General features: G+C 38.0%; 1 protein-coding gene across 1 annotated transcript in view; it reads left to right on the plus strand.

Moving 5' to 3' along the window:
* The window catches only part of plxna2 (plexin A2), a 470,104-nt gene that overhangs the window by 407,962 nt on the left and 40,593 nt on the right, over window positions 1-21,549 (plus strand). Inside the window, exons 21-22 of the mRNA XM_062052547.1 lie at window positions 2,011-2,153; window positions 3,667-3,935. Of these exons, the coding sequence (XP_061908531.1) occupies window positions 2,011-2,153; window positions 3,667-3,935 (412 nt within the window). The remainder of the gene's footprint in view (window positions 1-2,010; window positions 2,154-3,666; window positions 3,936-21,549) is intronic.

Consider the following 21,549-nt stretch of genomic DNA (forward strand, 5'->3'; position numbering starts at 1 on the left):
TTTCAGCAACCATACTGTTAAAACCACTAGTCAAAGATCTTCTTGTATGACAGGAGTGCTCTGCTGTTTATAGTGACCTAATACAAAAAAAATGTTGATCAAAGATAATGTAAATGACAGGGGAGATTTGTTGTTTTTCAGTAATTTTCTGCAAAAACGATATCAAAGATCTTCCATATGACAGGAGTGATCTGCTTCTTTTTTAGGAATCTGCTGCAAATAAAACCCTGTCAAAGATCTTCTGTGTGACAGGAGTGCTCTGCTGTTTTTAGGGACCTCATGCAAAAAATTCAAATCAAAGATCATATATATGAGAGACCTAAACTGCTGTCTTTAAGCAACCATACTGCCAAAACCACCAGTCAAGGATCTTCTTGTATGACAGGAGTGCTCTGCTATTTATAGTGACCTAATACAAAAAAAATGTCGATCAAATATAATGTAAATGACAGGGGAGATTTGTTGTTTTTCAGTAATTTTCTGCAAAAACGATATCAAAGATCTTCCATATGACAGGAGTGATCTGCTTCTTTTTTAGGAATCTGCTGCAAATAAAACCCTGTCAAAGATCTTCTGTGTGACAGGAGTGCTCTGCTGTTTTTAGGGACCTCATGCAAAAAATTAAAATCAAAGATCATATATATGAGAGACCTAAACTGCTGTCTTTAAGCAACCATACTGTTAAAACCACTAGTCAAAGATCTTCTGTGTGACAGGAGTGCTTTGCTGTGTATAGTGACCTAATACAAAAAAAATGTCGATCAAAGATCATTTAAATGACAGGGGAGATGTGTTGTTTTTCAGTAATTTTCTGCAAAAACGATATCAAAGATCTTTCATATGACAGGAGTGATCTGCTTCTTTTTTAGGAATCTGCTGCAAATAAAACCCTGTCAAAGATCTTCTGTGTGACAGGAGTGCTCTGCTGTTTTTAGGGACCTCATGCAAAAAAATTCTAATCAAAGATCATATATATATGAGACACCTAAACTGCTGTCTTTCAGCAACCATACTGCCAAAACCACTAGTCAAAGATCTTCTGTGTGACAGGAGTGCTCTGCTGTTTTTAGGGACCTCATGCAAAAAATTCTAATCAAAGATCATATATATGAGAGACCTAAACTGCTGTATTTAAGCAACTGTACTGCTAAAACCTCTAGTCAAAGAAGGGACCTCTTGCAAAAAAATGAAGTCAAAGATCATTAAATGACAGGAGTGATTTGGTGTTTTTAGGGAATTTACCACATAAACATTATCAAAGATCCTTTATATGGCAGAAGTGTTTTGCTGTTTTTAAGGAACTTACCACAGAAACATTATCAAAGATCCTTTGTATGATAGGAATGATCCAACCTTTTTTAGGAATCTGCTGTAAAAAAGCTGATCAAAGATCATCTATAAGACAAACTGTGTGGATGTCATTCATTAGGCCGCTGTTTCCGTATATTTTGAGTATCCGTTGGAGATGTTCACCTTGGTCTGCTGAAGTTGTAGTCCAGGAAACTTCTTGACAGGATCGCCAGCTCACTGCCAGCCTTCGGGAAAGAGAAGATTAGCAGAGTGGCGCCTCTGGGATGGATTTAGATGGGCACCTCTTCGCCTCAAGGGATTCAGGGCGAAGGCTCAGGCCGGCCTGGATGACTCCGCGGGGGGGCGGGGGGGGGGGGGGGGTGGGGGCTGCTCCTGTGATAGGTTACCAAGGGGGAGGTGAGGGGGGCTCACCCCCCCCAGGGCGTGCAGACGGGAGTCAGGATGGCAGCCAATTAGGCGGCACTCACCTGCAGCCTCACGCTGAGATGATCCACACACTGCTGGGCCCAATTTACTGTCTGCCAGATAAAACTGTTGGGGGAGGGCAGTGTCAGTTTTTTGTCCAACGTGAAATATTGAGTTCCTCTGAAGTGAACGGCGTGAAGATAAAAAAAATAATAATAATAACATATTTGGTCCCGGGGGGGAAGAGAGAAAACTCTACTGACAACCTTTCTTTCTCATCTAATTCAAATCAAGCCTTCGCCGAGCTGCAGACCGACATCAACGAGCTCACCAGCGACCTGGACCGAGCCGGCATCCCGCACCTGGACTACAGGACGTACGCCATGAGGGTGCTGTTCCCCGGCATCGAGGACCACCCCGTCCTCAGGGAGCTGGAGGTGACCAATGATCACATGACCATTTCATCCATGGCTGATGAAGCAAAAATGAACAACTCTCGGGAAGGACGATGGGGAAAGTCGTTTAAGTACAACACACGACTTGCATTTTCTCCCACAGTGTCCTCGTGTTCACAGCACGACCGAAAAAGGAGTGCAAGTCAAAACGCGATCTTGGTGACTCTCACTAGAACAAAAGCTGCATTACATTTACAAAAATAATTTGTCGATTTTTACCGGTATGTCGTCATTTTATAAATGTTTTGTGAATATTAATAACAACAGAAATATGCTGACTTAAGTGTATCGTTAAAAACAATCAACACATGGAAACACAAATATTACATTATATTATCAACATAAGAATTAAATGGGGAAAATGAATAAATGAAAAAAACAAACGCAGTCTATATAAAAAAAAAGCAAAGTATTATTACGAATAATCAGCAAAATAGATAATAAAATCTGAAATAATGGAATAGAAAAAAATATAAAGAAACCAATGTTAGAAATAAAATAGGTAGAATAAATTGCATTCTTAATAAAAACAGAAATGTTCCATCTAAAAAAATAAGAAACTGAAATGATGACTGTAAACAAATGAAAAACAAAAATCCAATAAATATCAACAAACTTCGACTTCTTAGCAGTGTAATGTTAGGTAACAACAAGACTTCTTAGCAGTGTAATGTTAGGTAACAACAAGACTTCTTATCAGTGTAATGTTAGGTAACAACAAGACTTCTTAGCAGTGTAATGTTAGGTAACAACAAGACTCCTTAGTAGTGTAACGTTAGGTAACAACAAGACTTCTTAGCAGTGTAACGTTGGGTAACAACAAGACTTAGCAGTGTAACGTTGGGTAACAACAAGACTTCTTAGCAGTGTAACGTTAGGTAACAACAAGACTTCTTAGCAGTGTAATGTTAGGTAACAACAAGACTCCTTAGTAGTGTAATGTTAGGTAACAACAAGACTTCTTAGCAGTGTAATGTTGGGTAACAACAAGACTTCTTAGCAGTGTAATGTTGGGTAACAACAAGACTTCTTAGCAGTGTAATGTTGGGTAACAACAAGACTTTTTAGCAGTGTAACGTTGGGTAACAACAAGACTTCTTAGCAGTGTAACGTTAGGTAACAACAAGACTTCTTAGCAGTGTAACGTTGGGTAACAACAAGACTTGGGTAAGAGAGTAGGCGCACACAGATTTTGGTCTCTGGGATCGTGTTTCTTGCGGACGCTCTTTTGAGATTTGTCTACTGGATGAAGGCGCCGTGCTCCTGAACAGACGTCGGTCAATAATTGATTAAGATCTTCTCAGTTACTCCACATGAGCTCCTTGTCTGCTTGCTTGGAGGGAAACTGGAGCAGGTTTGTTGCTTCAGGAAGAAAAAGGGAACAAATAGACAAGGTCAGATTGAAAGTTGAAGATCTTCGCCCCTAAACACATTGAGCTCCTCATTATTCCCATGAATAGTTGGTGAGCTGACACTCCCCTCGTCTCCTGTCCAGGTGTCAGGGAATGGTCAGCAGAACGTGGAAAAGGCCCTCAAGCTCTTCGGCCAGCTCATCAACAACAAAGTCTTCCTGCTCACCTTCATCCGAACCCTGGAGATGCAGCGCTCCTTCTCCATGCGGGACCGCGGCAACGTGGCCTCGCTCATCATGACCGCCTTGCAGGGACGCCTGGAGTACGCCACCGACGTCCTCAAGCACCTGCTCTCCGACCTCATCGACCGCAACCTGGAAAGCAAGAACCATCCCAAGCTGCTGCTGCGCAGGTAGGCCGCACGTCTTGTCCTCCTTTTAAGCAAAAAAAAAAATGAATTAAGTCGTCATTTTACCAAATATTGACATAAAGTAATGGGAACCTTGGATGGGTCAATAATTCATAATAACATTGATTTTGATTCAATATTATGTTTTGAGCAATGACAGTTTGAAAGAAGAAAAAACAGCTTTGTTTTATTAGTCAACATTGCAACTTTTTCTAAATTACATTTAACCTTTAAGCTTTTTTATTTCACTTTTGTTATGTTTTTGTTTATTTTAATAGTATTTTTAGAATGTGCCGTGGGCCTTTAAAACATTAGCTGTGGGCCGCAAATGGCACACTTTTGACATCCCTGCTATAGATAATAAAAAATTAAATGTGATAAATCTATGGATAAAAAGCAGAGCCTGGCGACGCATGCGCGTTTATCATAACTCTCTCTCTCTGTCTCTGCCCCTCCCTCACCAAAGCTGCTGCACGCACAATTAGTTTTGTTTTTAACCCCTTCTTAACCCTGAACGTACATTGAAAATACACGCAACCCTGACTCAAAATGCCGGACATTTGAGGCATTTAAAGGCCTACTGAAATGAATTTTTTTTTATTTAAACGGGGATAGCAGATCTATTCTATGTGTCATACTTGATCATTTCGCGATATTGCCATATTTTTGCTGAAAGGATTTAGTAGAGAACAACGACGATAAAGATCGCAACTTTTGGTATCTGATAAAAAAAAAGGCTTGCCCCTACCGGAAGTAGCGTGACGTAGTCAGTTGAACATATACGCAAAGTTCCCTATTGTTTACAATGATGGCCGCCAGAAGTGAGAGAGATTCGGACCGAGAAAGCGACAATTTCCCCATTAATTTGAGCGAGGATGAAAGATTTGTGGATGAGTAAAGTGCAAGTGAAGGACTAGTGGGGAGTTGAAGCTATTCAGATAGGGAAGATGCTGTGAGAGCCGGGGGTGACCTGATATTCAGCTGCGAATGACTACAACAGTAAATAAACACAAGACATATATATACTCTATTAGCCACAACACAACCAGGCTTATATTTAATATGCCACAAATTAATCCTGCATAAAAACACCTGCGTGTTTGTTATGCTAGCTCCTAGCTCCTCTGCTAGCTCCTAGCTCCATAGAACACGCCAATACAATTCAAACACCTGATCAACACACACAATCACTCAGCCCAAAAGACCGTTCACCTAACCCAAGGTTCATAAAGCTTATATATTTAAACAAAGTTACGTACGTGACGCGCACGTACGGTCAAGCGATCAAATGTTTGGAAGCCAAAGCTGCATACTCACGGTAGCACGTCTGCGTCATTGTCATCCAAATCAAAGTAATCCTGGTAAGAGTCTGTGTTGTCCCAGTTCTCTACAGGCGTCTGTGTATCAAAGTCAAAAGTCCTCCTGGTTAGAGTCTCTGTTATCCGAGTTCTTCCATTTTGACTGCATCTTTCGGGAATGTAAACAATGAAACACCGGCTGTGTTGTGTTGCTGCTGACTTCCTTTGCAAAATACGTCCGCTTTGCACCGAGAACTTTCTTCTTTGCTTGCTCAGCTTCTTTCTCCATAATGCAATGAACAAATTGCAACAGATTCACCAACACAGATGTCCAGAATACATCCAGAATGAGATGAAAACAGCTATTTGGTATTGGCTTCAATGTGGAAGCCATACCCGTGTTCTACTGGCTACGTCACGCGCATACGTCATCCTCCGAGGCGTTTCGAACCGGAAGTTCAGCGACAAATTTAAAATTGCACTTTATAAGTTACCCCGGCCGTATTGGCATGTGTTGCAATGTTAAGATTTCATCATTGATATATAAACTATCAGACTGCGTGGTCGCTAGTAGTGGCTTTCAGTAGGCCTTTAAGAAACTCCGCCCTGACAGTTCCGCAAAAGAGGACATGTCCGGTGAAAAGAGGACGTATGGTCAGTCTATCCTAGCCCGTTAGCTGCTAGCATGCCGTGTGTTGTGCCTCGGTGTGCATTGTTTACACAACGTGCATTACGCTACTTAATATGTCCGTGTGGAAACTCGTTCGGTACACCTCCGAACCGAACCGGAACGCCCGTACTAGGGATGTCCCGATCGGATATTTGGATCGTATCGGCAAGGCATGGGAAAATGCCGATCCAGATCCAGTTTTAAAAAAAAATCCGGTCCGTGTTTTCCAACGCGCCGATTTAAATATTACATTCCACTTTTCTGCTGCTCCCTAATTTCCGTTCCGCATTTTCCAGCACACCTTCAACTCAGTCGAGTATACGTCCTCAGGCAGTTGCTTTTAGCTGCTGGCATTACACGACAGGCTCTTTCCACTCCTTCTTGTGTCTGCTTCTCACAGACAGCAAGCGCACCTTCTTACCCACGTCACATACTGTCACGTCATACGTCACATGCGTATATGCACTCTCCCAGCAGAGAGGTAGCAGCATGGCTAGCGTTAGCTGTGATGCTAGCGCAGCCGTGTGAGCGGTAATAATGAAGGAATAATTAATTAATTCCCAAGAAAAACAGCAGGGGGTCCATCGTCTGGCGGTGGTTTGGCTTCAAGTGGGAATATGTCGAACAGACAACCGTCATTTGTCAAGTGTGGGGCAAAAGCGTTGCTGTAAAAAGTAGCATTACTGCTAATATGTAGCATCATTTGAAAAGTCCCCTGCTAGAAAATGAAGAGTGTTTGAAACTCCGCACGTCAACATCTCCATTGTGTATTATTCAAACTCACCTAATTCAGCTGGCTAGTTGTTATCAAGAGTACTAAAACCCTTTTCAACATGAATCTGACAACTAAGTCGGCTAAATAACTTTAAACTTTAATACATGCTCGGATAAGGCCAGTATCGGCCAGTACCGTGTAACGCTAGCATGGGCTAGGCGGGTTAAGAATGTAAACCGTGTAACAGAAGATGGTTCGTCTAGGAGCCTGTGGTATGAAAGATGACGACAACTAGTTATTTTGGTTTTGACTGCATTAAATGTATTTAACAAAAATATAAATGCCACAGATGACACAATAGGAAAAAATTTAAAAAAAATGCCCAAAACAAAAATACAAGATGCAGTCCTGCTGCCTTCTCGGAACCAGTTCACAGTTCAGTTCAAAAGGTACGCAAACGCTTTCGCGTCAGTCCAAAGTTCAGTTCAAAAACAAAAGTAATCCAAAAGATTCGCCGCGAAGGAGAAAAAAAATGCTTGTCCTACCGCGTAGTTGTTTTAGCTCGCCATTTGTTGAGTTGAGTTTGAAGGTGGATAGGGAGCTCAGGTTGTTTGGGTCAACGGGTATTCCTTCCCGGAAAAAAAACCTGACCTAAAAGTCCAAAAAACAAAGTGAGTAATCTAGTTACCTCTTCATTAGCAAAGTACATTATATATGTACTTGAAAGCATAATGTAAGCATTCCATTGTCCAGAATGACTAATTATTTGTACTAATAAACCAATTGATATGACAAAATTAACCATGTTGATTAATATACAATCATGAGTCCAATTAAAATGAACATTCATAATACATTTCTAATACAGATCATGATTTCTTATCTAAAGTGATAAAACTCAATCATGGATCAATTACAAATTCAATTACAAATTAAATCACAATTTCAATTACAAATTAAATCAACAACCGGTATCGGATCGGAAGTGCAAAAACAACATCGTATCGGATCGGAAGTGCAAAAACCTGGATCGGGACATCCCTACCCCGTACCGAAACGGTTCAATACAAATACACGTACCGTTGCACCCCTAATATTTACAGATAAGCAAAGCCCTCATCGGGGCCTTTAATTTGAGGTATTACTCAATGTCGTTTGTTGCATTTACATTTTTAACCTTCTTACTTGCGAACCTTTATGGTCAAAATGAATCGCTACCAAAATGCTAATTGTGCTAATTAGTGAGTGTGAGAGAGGGGAAAAAGCAGCATATCATGCCTTCTCATTGACAGTATAATGAATGGTAGACTGACCTGGCACATGAAAGGACATAAACACTTTCCATATGCTGAGAAAAGACTGCAGCTGATGGACGTAGCGCTCGTTAGGCTGCAGCATAAACGCTTGCATTCTGTCTTCTTGCAGCGTGGCCTCGCTCTCACTGTCAGCTTCACTTATCTTCCAGACTTCAGCGCTTTATGAAACATTCACAAGCCAGCGCTCCCACTTCTCTTCTGGTCTCCGATGCATATTGTTATGTTCTTTTCCCCCTTATTTTCCAGGGGAAGCGCTGTTTTTTTAATGTTGTTAAAACTTTCAACAGCTACGAGGTCTTTTGCCTTTTTGTGTTTCCGGCACTTTGATGACCTTGAAGGTTTGCAAACGGGGTCTGACGGAAGGAAGGACGTGTCTAATGGTTCCGACAAAACCAGTGAAAACAGTACAATATGCATGCCGGGCCAGTAGTCGGCGATGTCACTTTCTTTAAAGGAACACACAGTTTTATTTCACATCGTACGGTTTAAAATAGAATTATGTTTAACCGTTACACCGCGATTTGTGTCTGACAGTCTGATGATGCGCAGTAAAAATGGTCTTTGATTGATTGTGACTTTTATTAGTAGGTTGCACAGTGAAGTACATATTCCGTACAATTGACCACTAAATGGTAACACCCGAATAAGTTTTTCAACTTGTTTAAGTCGGGGTCCACTTAAATTGATTCATGATACAGATATATACTATCATATATACTATCATCATAATACAGTCATCACACAAGATAATCACATTGAATTATTTACATTATTTACAATCAGGGGTGTGGAGGGGGGTGGGGGGTATGGACATCAAGTAGTGGACATAGAGAGAGAGATCAGAAGGCATAAGAAAAAGAAAAAGTATCTGCATTTGATTGTTTACATTTGATTATTAGCAATCCGGGGAGGGTGTTAGTTTAGGGTTGTAGCTGCCTGGAGGTGAACTTTTATTGCGGTTTTGAAGGAGGATAGAGATGCCCTTTCTTTTATACCTGTTGGGAGCGCATTCCACATTGATGTGGCATAGAAAGGGAATGAGTTAAGACCTTTGTTAGTTCGGAATCTGGGTTTAACGTGGTTAGTGGAGCTCCCCCTGGTGTTGTGGTTATGGCGGTCATTTACGTTAAGGAAGTAGTTTGACATGTACTTCGGTATCAGGGAGGTGTAGCGGATTTTATAGACTAGGCTCAGTGCAAGTTGTTTAACTCTGTCCTCCACCTTGAGCCAGCCCACTTTAGAGAAGTGGGTAGGAGTGAGGTGGGATCTGGGGTGGAGGTCTAGAAGTAACCTGACTAGCTTGTTCTGAGATGTTTGGAGTTTAGATTTCAGGGTTTTGGAGGTGCTAGGGTACCAGGAGGTGCATGCATAATCGAAAAAGGGTTGAACGAGAGTTCCCGCCAGAATCCTCAAGGTGCTTTTGTTGACCAGAGAGGAAATTCTGTAGAGAAATCTCGTTCGTTGGTTAACCTTTTTGATTACCTTGGTTGCCATTTTGTCACAGGAAAGGTTAGCCTCTAGTCATCTAGGGCAGTGGTTCTCAACCTTTTTTCAGTGAAATTTTTTTAATTCAAGTACCCCCTAATCAGAGGAAATCATTTTTGGTTGAAAAAAAGAGATAACGAAGTAAAGTACAGCACTATGTCATCAGTTTCTGATTTAGTAAATTGTATAACAGTGCAAATAATTTTTCATTTTTGGTGGTCTTTCTTGAACAATTTGGAAAAAATATATAAAAATAACTAAAAACTTGTTGAAAAATAAACAAGTGATTGAATCATAAATAAAGATTTCTACACATAGAAGTAATCATCAACTTAAAGTGCCCTCTTTGGAGATTCTAATAGAGATCCATCTGAATTCATGAACTTAATTCTAAACATTTCTTCACAAAAAAAGAAATCTTTAACATCAATATTTATGGGACATGTCCACAAAAAATCTAGCTGTCAACACTGAATATTGCATTGTTGCATTGTAATGAATGGAATAGCCTACTTGATTTGATGTTCAGTTTATGAACTTACATTCATATTTTGTTGACGTATTATTCAATAGATATATTTATAAAGGATTTTTGAATTGTTGCTATATTTTTAGAATATTTTTTAAAAAATCTCACATACCCCTTGGCATACCTTCAAGTACCCCCAGGGGTACGCGTACCCCCTTTTGAGAACCACTGATCTAGGGGTTAAAAAACGATATACAATTTATTGTTAAACTGTGATAACATTTCAGATGGTAATTGTACCATTCCTATATATACAAACTCCAACAGCAGTGAAGTTGTCACGTTGTGTAAATGGTAAATAAAAAGAGAATCCTTTTCAACTTATATTCAATTGAACAGACTGCAAAGACAAGATACTTAACGTTCGAACTGGAAAACTTTTTTGCAAATATTAGCTCATTTGGAATTTGATGCTTGCAACATGTTTCAAAAAAGTGGCAAAAAAGAGTGAGAAAGTTGAGGAATGCTCATCAAAGACTTATTTGGAACATCCCACAGGTGAACGGGCTAATTGGGAACAGGTGGGTGCCATGATTGGGTATAAAAGCAGCTTCAGTCGTTCCCAAACAAGGACGGGGGCGAGGGTCACCACTTTGTCAACAAATGCCTGAGCAAATTGTTGAAGAACAACATTTCTCAACAAGGAATTTAGGGATTTCACCATCTACGCTCCGTAATATCATCAAAAGGTTCCGAGAATCTGGAGAAATCACTGCACGTAAGCCATGATATTACACACCTTGGATCCCTCAAGCGGTACTGCATCAAAAAGCCACATCGGTGTGTAAAGGATATCACCACATGGGCTCAGGAACACTTCAGAAAACCACTGTCAGTCACTACAGTTGGTCGCTACATCTGTACGTGCAAGTTAAATCTCTACTATTCAAAGCCAAAGGCATTTATCAACAACGCCCAGAAACGCTTCGCTGGGCCCGAGCTCATCTAAGATGGACTGATGCAAAGTGGAAAAGTCTTCTGTCAAGTCCACATTTCAAATTGTTTTTGGAAACTGTGGACGTCGTTCGTGTCCTCCGGACCAAAGAGGAAAAGAACCATCCGGATAGTTCTCGGGTGAAAGTGTAAAAGGCAGCATGTGTGATGGTATAGGGGTGTATTAGTGGCCAAGACATGGGTAACTTACACATCTGTGAAGGCACCATTAATGCTGAAAGGTACGTACAGCTTTTGGAGCAACATATGTTGCCATCACGAGTGTCTCAAAGGGCTGCACAAGCCACAACGACATCATGTCCAGCGTGGATGAAGCTGTTCTTTCCCAGTAAATGTTGGTATTATTCCACATGACTGAGGAGCTCAGCAGGGAATAATCCTCACTCGCCCGCAGCCACTTCTGCTTTTTTAGATGTTTTTTTTCCCTCCTGAAGAATATGCGAGGGATTATTGATTAGACATGGCCGACTGCCGCCTTTGCTGGTCCTCGCCGTCGCCTGACTCAACAACTCCTATTGGCCACGGAGCTCAGCCGCGTTTACCCTTTTGTGTTGCGTCGCTTTAGGTGATTATATTGCTGAACAAGAGGGACGCACTTTCATAAAGCATACAGAGCATTGTTTTATTGTCTCATGTTAACACGCACGTCTTTCATCGGCGCTCTTCTGCATGGACCCCACTTTTGAGCTGGTTTCAGGATATTAGCATCGAGTTACACAGTTTTCTCCCGCCCTGTTGTGTTGGGAGCGATGGTTGCATCGCCATGACGACTGTTTGCGCGCCGACGTTTTAATGGGAAACACGACTGTGCCTCGTGAAAACATTTGTGTCAATGGCAGTTTTTGAAACGATGTATTTATAAGGCTAAATCCCCAAGTACAGTGAGAATGTTGTTGTGTATGTAAAGCAGTGTGGAGTCTATAATTGGATCCACTCGCTTTGTTTGGGTGATTCCCTATAAATTATTGCTGAGCTGGCAGCCCCTCTCAACACTACAGAGGTTACACACACACACACACACACACACACACACATTCTTGTATGTGTTACCTTCTTGAGACCTCCAAAAAATGCCTACCTCTTTAAGACCACCCTTTCTAGATATATAAAGATTTGTATATACAACATTAATAATATATACATACTATGCAAATATAAAAAAACTTGTTGTGAAAAATGAGTTGGAATTTCACAAGAAAAAGGTCACAATTTCACAAGAAAAACTTAGAATGTTGGCAGTATTATAATAAAAGTTGTCGTTTTACTCAACGCAAGTCAAAATTTCTACAAGAAAAACTGACCGTTTGTGCAATATTATGATAAAAGTTGGAATTTTACTCTAACAGCCGCAATTTTACAAGAAAAGCTTAAAATTTGAGCAATTTTATGAAAAGAGTCGTAATTTTACTCGACAAGAGTCACAATTTTATAAGAAAATGCGAAATGTGGGCAATATTATAACAATAATCTGAATTTTACTTGGCAAAATGATGACAAGAGTCATCATTTTACAAGAACAACAAAAAAATTGGCAATATTGTGATTTAAAGTCAGAATTTTACATGACAAATATCACCATTTTGCATTAAAAAGTAACGAGACACAGTCAATTTGAAAAATCCCTCCTTTTTGGGACCACCCTCATTTTGCTAGATGTCACCAGCAGGGGTGCAAATGAGACATTGTCTATTAGATGCATTGGTTTTCCTTATTGGACCATGATTTATGTCCTAACTTGTTCACCGGTCCTCATATAGAAGGTACTTTTCTTTGTTGATGTCTCAAGAAAGGTAGAAATACAAGAACACACACACACACACACACACACACACACACACACACACACACATATTTTTTTGTATTTGTTACCTTCTTGAGACCTCCGAAAAATGCCTACCTCTTTAGGACCACCCTTTCTAGATATATAAAGATTTGTATTTACAACATAAATGATGTATACATATGATGCAAATATAAAAAAAACTTCTTGTGAAAAATGAGTAAGAATTTCACAAGAAAAAGGTCACAATTTCACAAGAAAAACTTAGAATTTTGGCAGTATTATAATAAAAGTCGTCGTTTTACTCAACGCAAGTCAAAATTTTACAAGAAAAACTGAACAATTGTGCAATATAATGATAAAAGTTGGAATTTTACTCTAACAGCCGCAATTTTACAAGAAAAGCTTAAAATTTGAGCAATTTTATGAAAAGAGTCGTAATTTTACTCGACAAAAGTCACAATTTTATAAGAAAACGCAAAATGTGGGCAATATTGTAACAATAATCTGAATTTTACTTGGCAAAATGATGACAAGAGTCATAATTTTACAAGGACAACAAAAAAATTGGCAATATTGTGATTTAAAGTCAGAATTTTACATGACAAATGTCACCATTTTGCATTAAAAAGTAACGACACACAGTCAATTTGAAAAATCCCTCCTTTTTGGGACCACCCTCATTTTGCTAGATGTCACCAGCAGGGGTGCAAATGAGACATTGTCTATTAGATGCATTGGTTTTCCTTATTGGGACCATGATTTATGTCCTAACTTGTTCACCGGTCCTCATATAGAAGGTACTTTTCCTTGTTGATGTCTCAAGTAAGGTAAAAATACAAGAACACACACACACACATATTTTCTTGTATTTGTTACCTTCTTGAGACCTCCGAAAAATGCCTACCTCTTTAGGACAACCCTTTCTAGATATATAAAGATTTGTATTTACAACATAAATGATATATACATACGATGCAAATATAAAAAAAACTTGTTGTGAAAAATTAGTTAGAATTTCACAAGAAAAAGGTCACAATTTCACAAGAAAAACTTAGAATTTTGGCAGTATTATAATAAAAGTCGTCGTTTTACTCAACGCAAGTCAACATTTCTACAATAAAAACTGTACATTTGTGCAATATTATGATAAAAGTTGGAATTTTACTCTTAACAGCCGCAATTTTACAAGAAAAGCTTAAAATTTGAGCAATTTTATGAAAAGAGTCGTAATTTTACTCGACAAAAGTCACAATTTTATAAGAAACCGCGAAATGTGGGCAATATTATAACAATAATCTGAATTTTACTTGGCAAAATGATGACAAGAGTCATAATTTTACAAGGACAACAAAAAAATTGGCAATATTGTGATTAAAGTCAGAATTTTACATGACAAATGTCACCATTTTGCATTAAAAAGTAACGACACACAGTTAATTTGAAAAATCCCTCCTTTTTGGGACCACCCTCATTTTGCTAGATGTCACCAGCAGGGGTGCAAATGAGACATTGTCTATTAGATGCATTGGTTTTCCTTATTGGGACCATGATTTATGTCCTAACTTGTTCACCGGTCCTCATATAGAAGGTACTTTTCCTTGTTGATGTCTCAAGTAAGGTAGAAATACAAGAACACACACACACATATTTTCTTGTACGTGTTACCTTCTTGAGACCTCCGAAAAATGCCTACCTCTTTAGGACCACCCTTTCTAGATATATAAAGATTTGTATGTACAACATTAATAATATATACATACGATGCAAATATTAAAAAAAACGTGTTGTGAAAAATGAGTGAGAATTTCACAAGAAAAAGGTCACAATTTCACAAGAAAAACTTAGAATTTTGGCAGTATCATAATAAAAGTCGTCGTTTTACTCAACGCAAGTCAAAATTTTACAAGAAAAACTGTACATTTGTGCAATATAATGATAAAAGTTGGAATTTTACTCTAACAGCCGCAATTTTACAAGAAAGGCTTAAAATTTGAGCAATTTTATGAAAAGAGTCGTAATTTTACTCGACAAAAGTCACAATTTTATAAGAAAACGCGAAATGTGGGCAATATTATAACAATAATCGGAATTTTACTTGGCAAAATGATGACAAGAGTCATAATTTTACAAGGACAACAAAAAAATTGGCAATATTGTGATTAAAGTCAGAATTTTACATGACAAATGTCACCATTTTGCATTAAAAAGTAACGACACACAGTTAATTTGAAAAATCCCTCCTTTTTGGGACCACCCTCATTTTGCTAGATGTCACCAGCAGGGGTGCAAATGAGACATTGTCTATTAGATGCATTGGTTTTCCTTATTGGGACCATGATTTATGTCCTAACTTGTTCACCGGTCCTCATATAGAAGGTACTTTTCCTTGTTGATGTCTCAAGAAAGGTAGAAATACAAGAACACACACACACACACACATATGTTTTTGTATTTGTTACCTTCTTGAGACCTCCGCAAAATGCCTACCTCTTTAGGACCACCCTTTCTAGATATATAAAAATTTGTATTTACAACATAAATGATATATACATACGATGCAAATATAAAAAAACTTGTTGTGAAAAATGAGTGAGAATTTCACAAGAAAAAGGTCACAATTTCACAAGAAAAACTTAGAATTTTGGCAGTATTATAATAAAAGTCGTCGTTTTACTCAACGCAAGTCAAAATTTTACAAGAAAAACTGAACAATTGTGCAATATTATGATAAAAGTTGGAATTTTACTCGATAACAGTCGCAATTTTACAAGAAAAGCTTAACATTTTAGCAATTTTATGAAAAGAGTCGTTATTTTACTCGACAAAAGTCACAATTTTATAAGAAAATTTTCAAATTTGGGCAATATTATAATAATAATCGGAATTTTACTTGGCAAAATGATGACCAGAGTCATAATTTTACTCAAAAAATGTCACTATTTTACAAGAACAACAAAAAAATTGGCAATATTGTGATTAAAGTCAAAATTTTACATGACAAATGTCACCATAGTAATAATTTTTCTGACAACATAATGCAATATTACAGAAACAGAAAGAATATGAGAAATTGTTCCCAAGTTTATAAGAAAAAAGTCGTCACATTGTGAGAAAAAGACTGCTTTTAGTTGATTTTGATTTTTTTGAATTTTTTGTTTGTAATTGTTTTTTAATCTTCACTAATTACTTCAAGTTATTACAGTTATTACTATTTATATTATTTAACATAATAAAAAGTTCAAACATTGATCATCATAAACATGCTACACAATTTATGAATTTTTTTCACCGAAGTGCCCACGTAGTAAAATAGCTTAAATAACAAAATACAGTTTAATTATCTATAGAAGTCCTTCTGGAACTTAAAAGTGTGTGTGTGTGTGTGTGTGTGTGTGTGTGTGTGTGTGTGTGTGTGTGTGTGTGTGTGTGTGTGTGTGTGTGTGTGTGTGTGTGTGTGTGTGTGTGTGTGTGTGTGTGTGTGTGTGTGTGTGTGTGTGTGTGTGTGTGTGTGATCTCCTGATAGTGTTTGCTGGTACGGGTGTATTTTAATTGCTGATGCGTTATCTTCCCTGCGTACTTCCATCAGCCCACACTTGAATGCAGCTACACAATATAGTTCAGCTTTTAAGATTGTGGATAAAAAAGCAATCGGGTGAATGTGACTCTTTGACTGAAAGATCAAGTGAATAAAATGTCTTTTAAAACAACATTCTTTGCTGTCATAAAAGCGTTAAGATGTTTGAAATCACCTTTTAACATTTTTTAACAGTCATTCAAGTGTCAAAAGTAGTAAAACTGTAGTATAATAAAAGTACAATCAAGTCAAATTACTCACCCTTTGAAGACGCCTCATAGGCCTCCTAGTGGTGTGTTATAGGTACTAGTGTTGTCCCCATACCAATATTTTGGTACCGGTACCAAAATGTATTTCAGTACTTTTCTAAATAAAGGGGACAACAACAAATGTCATTATTGTCTTTATTATAACAACAAATGTTAGTGTACATGAAACATATGTTTATTATTGTCATTTAGTCCTTCAATAAAATAGTGAACATACTAGACAACTTGTCTTTTAGTAGTAAGTAAACAAACAAAGACTCCTAATTAGTCTGCAGTAACATATTGTGTCATTTATACACCTATTATTTTGTACACATTATGAGGGACAAACTGTAAAAAATGGATTATTAATCTACTTGTTCATTTACTCTTAATGTCTGCTTATTTTCTTTTTTAACATGTTCTATCTACACTTCTGTTAAAAAGTAATAATCACTTATTGTTCTCTTCTGTGATACTTTACATTAATTCTGGATGATACCACACATTTAGGTATGGATCCGATACCAAGTAGTTACAGGATCATACATTGGTCATATTCAAAGTCCTCATGTGTCCAGGGACGTATTTACTGACTTTATAAACATTATATGATTTTTTTTAAAGGCAATAAGATTTTGTGATGATAAAGAATATCAATTTAATCAAAGTAGTATCGACTAGATACGCTCCTGTACTTGGTATCATTACAGTGGATGTCAGGTGTAGATGCACCCATGGCATTTGTTTACATTGTGACGGCGGTGAGCTATTGTATCCTCCTACGGTGTGTAGTGAAGCATGTTTAGCTATTCCTCCTCCTCCAGTGATAAGGCTACTTGTAAGAAACTTACTTTATTTGTCGCCATGGAGGCCAGGATTAGTGATTTAGAAGTAGCTTTACGGCGTTTCAGTGTTATAACTTCACCTTTATCTTTACTTTTTACACCAAAATGCGTCCATTCTCCCTTTTCTGTCCACACACTGTGTCTGCTTGTAAGTACTCTGTGTGTGTGCGCTGCCCAACATGCTCCTCCGCTCGTAAAAACCAGCAATGTCACCACGTGACGTCATCCATCCATCCATTTTCTACCGCTTGTCCCTTTCAGGGTGGCGGGGGGGTGCTGTATTCAGCTGCATTCGGGTGGTAGGCATGGCACACCCTGGACAAGTCGCCACCTCACGGCAGGGCCAACACAGATAGACAGAAGCGGTACTTTTCAAACAGAGTATAGTCCCGTTTTTGATTCATTAGTACCGCGATACTATACTAGTACCGGTGTAACGCAAAGGCACACTTCCTGTCCCTCACTTAATGTGCACCGTGTGGGAACGCAGTGCGTTTCCGTACCGAACCTGAACACCCGACTGTGAACACACGTTCGGCCACACCCATAATCACGAGTCGTGTGATATTTTTCAGTCCACCATCATGAAGCCAAACAGGTGGTGGTCCCCCAGAGTGTATTTTCCAGTCTTCATCCATGTAATGTTCTTTTAATGGCATCACACAACATTGCTTTAATCACAAAGAGTCCTTTAAGGCTTGCATTACTTCTTCTTTTTTTTTATCCTCAGCATTTTCCTAATGGGATAACCCCCCCCCCTCGTCCCCCGCCCCCCCATGCAGCGCAATGGAGCGCAGTATAATTAAGTAGAAGAATGTTACTTTCATCCATCCGCCCTCGCCGCACCGCGTCTGCCATTAGCGGAGACGTCAGCGTGGACTCCTCGCTGCAGCGCGGGCTAATGAAAGCTGCGTGTTCGTTAATGAAAGTCAATAAATGGGCATGATGACTCGGAACATCATAGGGCCCCCCCCCCCTCCCTTTCGGGCTGCCACCATCGACATTTAAGAGTATAGTTACGTGTCGTATAAAGGACTTGATTTGACTCGAGTCTTTGGGACTGAGCTTATTAAAATGTTTAATGGCTTCCATTACAGCCGGCACATTCAAGAAGTGCACCAACAGGGGAGGGGAGTGATTAGGCTCGTACGGTATACCGGGTACTAATAAAGTACCGCACCATTTGTCAATTAAAAATGGTACTATACTGCTCACGCCACGCCGTAAGTAACATTATCACTGGAGGAGGAGGAATAGCTAAACATGCTTCACTACACACCGTAGGAGGATACAAAAGCTCACCGCCGTCACAATGTAAACAAATGCCATGGGTGGATCTACACCTGACATCCACTGTAATGATATCAAGTATCTAGTCGATACTACTATGATTACATTGATATTTTTTTATAAACACAAAATCTTTTTTCCTTTTTTTCAGATTCATATTATGTTTATAAAGTCAGTAAATACGTCCCTGGACACATGAGGACTTTGAATATGACCAATGTATGATCCTGTAACTACTTGGTATCGGATCCATACCTAAATGTGTGGTATCATCCAGAACTAATGTCAAGTATCACAGAAGAGAAGAATAAGTGATTATTACATTTCAACAGAAGTGTAGATAGAACATGTTAAAAGAGAAAATAAGCAAATATTAACAGTAAGTGAACAAGCAGATTAACAACCCATTTGTACAGTTTGTCCCTCATAATGTGTACAAGATAATAGGTGTATAAATGACACAATATGTTACTGCAGGGGTGTACAAAGTGCGGCCCGCAGCTAATTGTTTAGCGGCCCGCCACACATTCTGGAAACACTATTGTAAAAATAAAAAAGAACATTAATAAAAGTGAAATGAGGTGAAATCTAACGAGAAAAAGTTGCAATGTTGACACAAAAGCTGCCATGCAGGCTGTTTTTTTTTTCTTTTGTCTTCCTTCATTTTTCTTTTTTTGCCATTGCTCCAAAAAAAAAGAAAAAAAATCCATGTTATAAAGAATTATTCTCCAATTACTTCAAATATTTCACTTTAAAATGTTTTATGTGGTAAATATTGCATATATTGTGTAGTAGCCATATAAAAACATCAACGTTTTCTTTGACAAAAGCGCATAAAACCAACAAAATAATAGTTCCAGCATAAAATGGACAGATATATCTGAAGTTGATCTCGTAATTTAAGTGTTGAAAGTAAAAGAACAACCTAATAAAAATGTATCACTTTATGAGTGGGGCACCTTTTGGATCCCAAATATATTTAGTGATTTTTTTATTTATCTTTTCACTGTGATTACTCAAAAATATGAAATAATTAAAATCAATGGTGTCCTGCATTATTGATCTTTTATGGCTCTAATTACTAAATACTGCATATTTCAGTTTTACTATAAAAAAAACTAAGTTGTTTTTGACAGAAAAGCCATAAAACATTTTTTTTAATTTGTATTATTTTATATCCGGGGTCACCAACCTTTTTGAAACCAAGGGCTACTTCTTGGGTAGTGATTAATGCGAAGGGCTACCAGTTTGATACACACTTAAATAAATTGCCAGAAGTAGCCAATTTGCTCAATCTACCTTTAACTCTGTTATTATTAATAATTAATGATATTTATCTTTGTGGAAACACTGATCATCTTAATGATTTCTCACAATAAATATATACAGAAACAGATAAATATCAATATGCAACACTTTATTTTTATATTTTCTCTAAGTGCACATTTTTCAAATTGAACATTTTCAAATGATCACTTCTAAGACAGTCTTGTGAAATCACAATATCCCATTTTAACTAGCTAGCCACTAACATTTTTTAACAAATCATGAATTACTTTGCACCATGTTTGTACAAATAATAACTCATGTAAAATACAAAAGTAAACTCTCAATTTTTTAAATCATGTCACACTTTGAACTGGACACCAAATCTGTTATCTGTTTCTTTGTCAGTTAGTGGGAAGCCTGGCATTGCATGCTGTTAACTAGTGTGTTGTACTCTGGTGTGTAACTTGACACTGCAACTCTGAGTGAGTCTTGCAGATGTGCATCAGTGAGGCGTGTTCTGTGTTTGTTCTTGATGAAGTTCATGCCAGAAAAGGCTGATTCACAAAGATAAGATTTTTCCTCATTGTTTGCGGAACCTTCTTAATCTTTTGGACATATTTTCACAGCAATCTGGCCTTAAGCTTAATTATGATAAATGTAAAATGTTAAGGATCGGAAATCTAAAGGGAACGTCCTTTCGAATGGAATGCAAAGTGCCTGTTTTGTGGACAGATGGACCAGTTAACATACTTGGTGTTGTTGTCCCAGAAAATCTGGAAGATCTAGGCTCAGTAAATTATGATAATCGACTAAGAAAGCTGGACCAAATTATGCAATTATGGAAAGGGAAATCCCTAACCTTGTATGGTAAAATGTCTATTGCCAACTCGTTAATTATTCCTCAATTTATTTATTTGTTTTTGTCATTACCAGTTCCATCACAAAACTTTTTTAAGATTTATGAGCGGAGGGTCTTCGATTTTGTCTGGAACGGCAAACCAGAAAAGATTAAAAGAAAGGTTTTGTACAAAGAGTATGAATATGGGGGCCTGAAACTTCTCAACCTTGAAGCTATGTGTCTGTCTTTAAAAGCATCAATTGTTCCAAAGATGTATTTAAACATTGAGTGGTACACAAATGTCCTGTTGGACAAAAAACATGTACTGTATCAAAAGAAATTGTATCCTTTTTTACAAGTGATCCCCTCCCAGAGAGTCTGCTGGGAAACATGGCAGGGTTCATAAAGGAAACAATCTACTCATAGTGGTGTTTTCAATTTTATGTGCCAGAAAAAAGAGACGATATTTTGCAGCAGTTAATATGGATGAACTCTAATATTGTAATAGATGGAAAGCCTTTCTTTTGGAAAAATATGTTTGAAAGAGGAATCATTTTTGTCAATGATATTATCAATGAGAATGGTAAAATTATGAAGTATGATGAATTTAGAGCTATGTATGGTGATGCTTGCTCAAGATTTTCATTTTATCAACTAACTGGAGTAATTGGGAAAAGATGGAAACAAATAATTAATTATGGATGAGGTGTGGATGAGTGTGCATGGGGGAGGTTGTTTGGGTTGATGCACTGATTGAAAGTGTATCTTGTGTTTTTTCTATGTAGATTTAATTTAAAAAA

This window comes from Entelurus aequoreus, linkage group LG07 (genome assembly GCF_033978785.1).
Source record: "Entelurus aequoreus isolate RoL-2023_Sb linkage group LG07, RoL_Eaeq_v1.1, whole genome shotgun sequence".
In the NCBI taxonomy this organism is placed as follows: Eukaryota; Metazoa; Chordata; class Actinopteri; order Syngnathiformes; family Syngnathidae; genus Entelurus; species Entelurus aequoreus.